Source organism: Lipotes vexillifer, unplaced genomic scaffold (assembly GCF_000442215.2).
Source record: "Lipotes vexillifer unplaced genomic scaffold, Lipotes_vexillifer_v1.1 scaffold628, whole genome shotgun sequence".
NCBI lineage: Eukaryota > Metazoa > Chordata > Mammalia > Artiodactyla > Lipotidae > Lipotes > Lipotes vexillifer.
The window spans coordinates 395730-403567 of record NW_006779395.1 but is presented as its reverse complement, the minus strand read 5'-3'; the positions used below and the strand labels follow the sequence as shown (position 1 = coordinate 403567).

At 39.8% G+C, this 7838-nt stretch overlaps 1 protein-coding gene across 1 annotated transcript in view; it reads left to right on the top strand.

Moving 5' to 3' along the window:
- USP6NL (USP6 N-terminal like) overlaps positions 1-7838 on the top strand; it is a 68274-nt gene that overhangs the window by 44892 nt on the left and 15544 nt on the right. The window contains exons 8-12 of the mRNA XM_007452572.1: positions 1153-1201; positions 2819-2939; positions 5847-5941; positions 6596-6661; positions 6754-6853. Coding sequence (XP_007452634.1) covers positions 1153-1201; positions 2819-2939; positions 5847-5941; positions 6596-6661; positions 6754-6853 — 431 coding nt within the window. The remainder of the gene's footprint in view (positions 1-1152; positions 1202-2818; positions 2940-5846; positions 5942-6595; positions 6662-6753; positions 6854-7838) is intronic.

The following is a 7838-nucleotide window of genomic DNA, read 5'->3' as shown; positions in this document are numbered from 1 at the left end:
GGGAAGATCCCACATGCCGCGGAGCGGCTGGGCCCGTGAGCCATGGCCGCTGAGCCTGCGCGTCCAGAGCCTGTGCTCCGCAACGGGAGAGGCCACGGCAGTGAGAGGCCCACATACCGCAAAAAAAAAAAAAATAATAAGGAAATGCTCAAAACAGATATAGTCAGCAGTTCTGCTACTGGGCATGTGGTCACTGCTGGTTGGTTACTTACCTTCCTACTACCCACCCCATATTCCCTTTGCCCTCAAGTGCCTCGGCTGGCCGTGGTTCTTTTCCTGGTGGGGGAACCTAAACCTTTATTCCTGAAGAGTCTGGACCATTAGCAGTCCTGCCTGAATTTGCTTGTGGAGGTTATCCATTGACTTTAATCACAGGGTTTGGTTATACTCAGAGGCACCTTAAGTGTCTTCTATGTTCTAGACGTGTTCCTGCTTACGTCTACTGTATCCTAGCACCCCCTTCCCCTTAGTGGTCGGGATCAGTCCCTCCAGCCGGTACAGTCACCTCCTTCTTTGCCTGTTGATTCGGAGGCATGAGGAGCCCAGAGTGGCGGGGTGGCCATCTCGGCTTCCAGTTCAGTGGAATCATTGTGTCTCCTGGTGGGGACATTCCTCTCTTTGGAGCTAGGACCTCTAGAGCAGCGGAGCCAAGCATGTTGTTAGTGGACCCGAGAGGTAACGGTGTGTGGAGCCACTCCCGTTCCCACTCCTGGATCCTGGGAGAGGCAGCGCTGGTGCTGGAGGCTGATTTCGGGTGTATACCGCCTCCTGGGGGCCATGCCCCCACCCCCGCAAGGTACTTCTCGGAGGTGGCAGTGTGAGTGAGTCTTCAGAAGGCCAGTCTGCAGTTCTGTCCAGCCGGCTCCTTCTATGGGGATGATTCTATAGTGAGAGTAGTTCAGTGAAAGAGGGGAACAAATTGAAGAAACTGAAGCCCTTCGTGCTTTTTGCTATAAATCCTTTCTGTCAAATTTAGCCTCAAGTTTAGACTGTATTTAAATTTGAGCTCGGGGATCATTTCCTTATTATAGTAGTAGTTTTATCTGGATTATCTGTTTATCTTCAGTCAAACTTGTTTATTTTTTTAAGTTTATAATTTTAAAAATATGTGAAAAAAACTAAATTGTGTTCAATGTAAATTTCTTTTTCTAGGCAGCAATCCCTGTTCCACGTTCTTGCTGCATATTCTATCTACAATACAGTAAGTTGGAGCACGCCTGCCCATAGCTTTTTGAGTTGTGCTCTGAGCACCTGGAGAAGATCTTTGGGCCTCCCTCCTGACAAGGCCCTTTTGGCCTGCATTGCTTCATCTCAGGACTGGATGGTCTCCAGGTCTCTGTGGATCTTCCTTAGGCTCCCGTGGCCCCCCTGGCGTCTTAGAGCAGAGCTGGTTGGGAAGTGGAAAAACCACAGTATGACAGCGAAGCTCACTTTCCCCCTCTTTCTCCAGACTGTTTTGTTACATTTTGTGTTGTTGTTTGTCTTGTTTTTATTTTAAGCAAGTAGGACTGGAATGAGCAGTCTAGAAGGACAGGAGGTGGTAGCTAGGTTAATTTCTGCCTCACTCTTGGTGACTCCTCATTGCCCCGGGAGGTTGCCTTTCAGGATCACATTTCATTTATTCAGTGAGGACCAGGTGGGAGACCATATGTACCTACTTGCTATCTCCTGGAGTAGGCCAAAACTAAGCTTTTAGGTATTAGAACATGTTATTCTTAAGACATTGATTACTCTGGGGGGAGAGAGATTTGGGGGGAAAGATCAACTAGCGTCGAAACCAGTGTAGATGCCAAATAAATGCTTGTTGACTAGATTCCAGGAAGGACACCTTGAACCTTGGGGTGTATCATTTCTGTTATAGGCAAAACCTTTAAGTTACAAGGGACAGAAATTCACTCAAACAAGGGCAAGTTAAAAAGGGATTGATTAAAGGGACTTCTCATAGAAATGAAGCTCAGGGGGTTTGGAGCTGGAGAGTGAGAAGCTTCCAGTGAGAAGAGCTTCCCTTTCTCTCTCTCCCACTCTGTGGCCATGTGGTAACTCTGATTGTCTCTGGGAACTGTTCGTTCCACTGTTTCTCTCTCCAGATTGCTTTCTTTGTCTGCTTTTCTGTTTTTCCAAGGCTAGTATTGCACCCATGGACTCAGCATGACCATTCTGTTCAAGTACATACCACCATCGGATTGCAGTCTCTGTGGTTTTATTCAGTTTTCTTAGAAAAATTAGTAAATTAGTCTTGCAGCCAATTAATTGTTCCCTGGGGCCAGGTGTCCTCTGCTCCATCAGCTTTGACTCACATGGCACAGACATGAATCTCTAAGGCCATGTTATAAGCAGGGATTATGGGGAGAGTGGGCAGTTCTCAGGGAAGGAGCATAGGCTGGGTTGGTACCCCGCAACGTGTCTGTATAAGGGTCCGAAGTCTAGAGGAGAAAAGACAGCACATTTGGGAACTGTATAAGGAGAGAAATTTGCCAGCATCTGAGCAAAGAAGAGGACTATTGAGCTGAGAATCGCACACGAAACAGAAAAATAAACAGCCTTTACAGAAGGTGTAATGGTACTTACTGAACAGGGCTCAGTAAAATCCGCGTAGGTTAAACTTGCCTGTACTTCCTTTATTCTCCAATACCAGGTGCATTCTTTGATAGTGTGTGGCTCAGTGCTGTTGAGATTGTAATATTTCTCTATAGAATTGCCATTAAATAATGTGTTTAGGCATTTTCTGATTATTTTCTACATCAGTTTTTTTATATGTGCATGTACATGTAATTCGATCTGAAAACCCCCAGTTTCTCTGTTCTCATTTTCTCTTTAGGAAGTTGGATACTGTCAGGGGATGAGCCAGATCACAGCTTTACTCCTCATGTATATGAACGAAGAAGACGCCTTCTGGGCCCTGGTCAAACTGTTCTCGGGCCCCAAACATGCCATGCATGGTAAGAAAACCCCATAGTTGATCATCAGCAACAAATGAGGGAGGGAGAAAAAGGCAAATTCAAACAAAGTCAGACTTTGGAAGATGATAGGTAGGGTTAAGTACAAAAAAGTGTTTAGGGGCTTCTTTAATTCAGTAGTGTTTGTTACTAGTTTCTTATTTAATTCTTCTCTATTTCTAAACTTTTCTGTTCACATTTATATTCCTTCGTGTTTACTACAAAGTATACTGTTGACATTTTAAAACTCTTTCCTTACTTGGCGCAGTCAGGAGAAACTAATTTAGGTTTAGAAGAAGTTTTAGGAAAAACTGAATTATTGAGAGCTTTTGATCAAAACTTTTAGACAGTCATGCATTCAGTGAAATGTCTACTATTGACTGGATATTGTGATGTCTGCTTCTTTGTCAAAGAATATTAGTTGAGAAATGACACTTAGGTGTTTAAAGGAAAGGTACACCGTAATTAAGTAGTTTTCTATTTCATGTGTGTGTTTCAGTTCTTTCAGCCTTAAAGTTGACTCCATTTTACAGTAAAAAGGCTGATAACATACTCTGGGCACTTTAATATTTCAAAACTTGCATAATTTTTTGGTTTTCAAGTTAGAAGGAGGTTTTTAATAACGTTTTCGTTATATTTGCCAAGCATATGCAGTAAACTTTACTTGCGAGAGTTTGGATTGCAGCTTCTCTTGGAAATAAAAGTGGCATTTGTCCATATAATGCAAAATTATTTTCCCAGTGCCACTGCGTGTGATAATACCAAATTAAAAACAATTTTAACAGTAATCACTCTGAGAATGGACCATCTTAGTTCTGTTTGTGAATGTTAAAGCTTTATGTGGTAGGGAACCTGCCACATATTAAAGTAATATTTTGAATTTTCAAAAGTATGACCTTCCATAGTCCATAGTTTATTAAATCTCACATTCTTACCATGTGGTTATTGTGGGGGCATTGTGTGTGTGTGTGTCTGTCTGTCTGTCTGTTTCTCCCTCAGTGTTCCCTGTGAATCTTTTCAAAAATAAATACTATCTGCATGATAACTGTTTCTGGTCACTTCACATCCCATAAAGAGACTCCAGTAGTAAGACACATTATATTGAGCTGCCGTCCAATAGACAGTATCATTTCAAAAGGCATCTTGAAGAATAACTCTTCTTTATCAGTCTTCATTTTGCTTTACCCTGAGATGGTGTTGCTGATATATCTTGAAGTTCAGTGGAATGTTACGGTTTAAGTAGTATGTAATTGTGTGGAATACGCCCAATTTTAGAAAATTCATTCTTTTAAACAAACCTGATAGCTTGCTTTCAGTAATTATTGTCACCAGTCTAATCTATAAAGCAGTATTAATTTTACTATCCTAACATTTACATTACCGAAGCAGTTTAGGTCATTATTATGGGTAAGTTTGTGCTTAGAGATATTTGTTTCAAAGTCTACCTGTGAAATTATATAACTGAAGGTTACCTCAGTTCTTTGCATTTCCTATATGAAAGCGGTATCACTTACAAATGTGTAGAATAAAGTGAGGGCTGAAGTAAATGAGATTTAAAATATAAAGTCTGGGACACCACTGAAAAGTGAAGCAGAGTTGGGTATCTTAGCACCCTTGGGTACTTGTGTATTACTGAAGGGATTGCCTTTTTCAAAATCAGACTTGTTCTTGAAATTCTCCCAACTCCCGTTCCTATCAAATTGACCACGAAAGTGGCACAGAAAGAGAGACATGGATTTTTTATGGACTCACTTCACTGGACAGTGTTATGAAGGGAGGAAGTTGCTGTCCGGGAAGTTCTACACGCGCCTTGGAAAGCGGAGAATTAGCCAAGAAGTAGCCCTTCCCTGAAGATTATAAAGCTGTTTCCCAGCAGTGTGTTCCCTGGGTTCTTGGAGGGACGTAGTTTCACTTTTTGGAAACAGGTGTGCTGTGCGGAAAAATGGACTCCAAGAGCCAGTAAGGCTGGGAGATGAGCTAAACAAAGAAAACCAGGTTTCTTTAGTGCATAGAGCAACTTAGAAACATTCAGAAGTTCATATGCCTTGTGAACATAGGCAAGAAGGGTATATATAACACACAGTATTTCTCCTGGATTCTTTTAAAAACAGAACATTTAGTAACATCTTTCAAAGTTAGGTAGAACCCAGGTTGGAAAACGCTAATGTGGATAAATCATAAATTTATTGTGTATGCATCCTTTTTAACAGATTATATAGAATATCTGAAAGGAAATTTTTGAATGAAAATAGATGTAAAGTTCCATGACTTAAATACACAAAATTAATACTAACTTCCCATTTACAGTTACTTCCTAGAAATCTTATAGATTATATTGTATAATCAGTTGGGATAGAATATATTAACATCGATCATATAGTGCCCGTATGTTTTAGCTGATGTTAAGTATCACTTACAGAAAGGATTAAAAAGTGATAATAACCTTGGCATGGTACTGGAGTAAGCCTGAAAAGGGTAATAAAATGTTTGCTATGTAATGTATTAATGGTAAAACAAAATAAGTAATCAAGATTAGAATAACTTATAAAAATGTACATATAAGACATGACCCAGTACTTCAAGGGAACAGATAATCTTGATAAATGGCCTCAGTTTCCATTTTTTCTTAGTTTCCCTTTTAATTCAGAAATATTCTGTCCTCTTTTATACTTTTACAAGGATATAGAGAAGATCCTTAGCAAACACATACTAGACTGTAAGTTTCATTAGGCAATGCTTATACACAATTGTTTCCTTGGAGGGGAGGAAAAATATTTGGGTGATTACTGGATTCGTTGTTCTTGTTGTTGTTGTTGACAGTTAAAAGGTGAAAGAAGCATGTTGCACTTTGAAATAGAGAATATCTGTTGCTATTGTTTATGAAGTACTCTTTTTATGTTTATATTCTAGGATTTTTTGTCCATGGTTTTCCCAAACTCTTGAGGTTTCAAGAACATCATGAAAAAATACTGAATAAGTTTTTGTCCAAGCTTAAGCAGCACTTGGTAGGTAGATGTGACATTGACTTACACCCACCTACACCAAGAATAAAGCTAGAAGACTTGAGTGCAGCCGTTGGTCCCAATTACCCTATTGATTTATAGTCTTGTCCATGTCATTTACTGAGCAGTTGTAATTCCCAGTTGTTTAAAGGACGTTAGATTTGTGAAATTTAGTACGGATGAACTATCACAGCCCTAACTCATGGAATCAAACTCTGAAGCTGATATATACGAACAATATAGTTTTTAAGGATGTGTGACTTCTCAGTGATTTGGGAGGTTTTTTAATCACACTAAAATATTTTAAGAGTCATACAAACTCATCCTCAGTGAACCATATACATGCTGTCCTGTAAAACACAGTAATTTAGTAAAGCAAGGATACGTCCCTTTAGAATATACTAAAGAGAAGCAAAGTGTTGTATTGCAGTCCTATCTTATGAAGGGTTTATTCTCAGGGTGATTTTCAAAAGTAAAATTGAGGGAGAAGAGGGAGTGAGGAGAGAAGCGGAACTACCCCAGCACGAGAGGGATTTGTAATGAATGGTTTTGTTTAGCTGTGACAGCTACCTCCAAAAACCTGCCTAACTTTTAGTATTATATTGTCATATTTTGTGTGCTGCAATCCAGAAGTGGTGAAGTCTTTGTTTTTTCCAGGATTCTCAAGAAATCTACACAAGTTTTTACACAATGAAATGGTTTTTTCAATGTTTCCTTGATCGGGTGAGTATTTATTTACAAAGCCCAATCATAAAATTACAAATACCAGCCAAGGGCAAACTGTTAATCTTATTTCTGTTTTGTTTTCATTGTAGACTCCCTTTACACTAAACCTCAGAATATGGGACATCTATATCTTTGAAGGAGAACGAATTCTTACTGCTATGTCTTACACAATCTTAAAATTACACAGAAGTAAGAAAATGTTTAATTATAAAGATTTCACAAAAACCTAGCCTTGTTTTAACTTTGATTTCTCATTACCCACCCAAATTCAAATTCATTTTCTTTCAGTAATGAGTTTAAAAAATTCTTGGAAATCAGTGAAATTATCTTCATTTGGCACTTTACTTTCACTGGTTCTTCCTCATGACCAGGAAAACGTCTTTGATTTTTTTTCTCTATGTCATTTTCATCTTCACCCTTCAGTAGAATGCAGTGTATATGTTTCACTAATGATAATATTCCTGTTAGTTATCTGTTTCCACGGGGGATCCCTTATTTCTTTTCATTGGTCTGAATCTCAGGTTTGTAGTAGGAAAAGGGAGAGACCAAAGAAGCCAGACCCCTTAGCTAAAAGGGCTAGTGAGGACATTTTCCTTTACTGTGTCCTTCACCCAGGAAAAAAGCATCCAGCCCCATGCCGTAGACCAGAGATGGGGAACCTCCAGCTCATCTCCCTGTTTGGCTGCTTTGCGGCCTCTGAAGCAAGTACAGCCCATGTCCACAGTTGCCCAAATGTAACACAGGCTTTTTTTTTTTTTTTTTTTCATTTTAACATCTTTATTGGAGTATAATTGCTTTACAATGGTATGTTAGTTTCAGCTTCACAACAAAATGAATCAGTTATAAATATACATATGTTCCTATATCTTTTCCCACTTGTGTCTCCCTCCCACCCACCCTCCCTATCCCACCCCTCCAGGCGGTCACAAAGCACCGAGCTGATCTCCCTGTGCTATGCAGCTGCTTCCCACTAGCTATCTACCTTACGTTTGGTAGTGTATATATGTCCATGCCTCTCTCTCGCTTTGTCACAGTTTACCCTTCCCCCTCCCCATATCCTCAAGTCCATTCTCTAGTAAGTCTGTGTCTTTATTCCTGTTTCACACCTAGGTTCTTCATGACATTTTTTTTCTTAAATTCCATATATATGTGTTAGCATACGGTATTTGTCTTT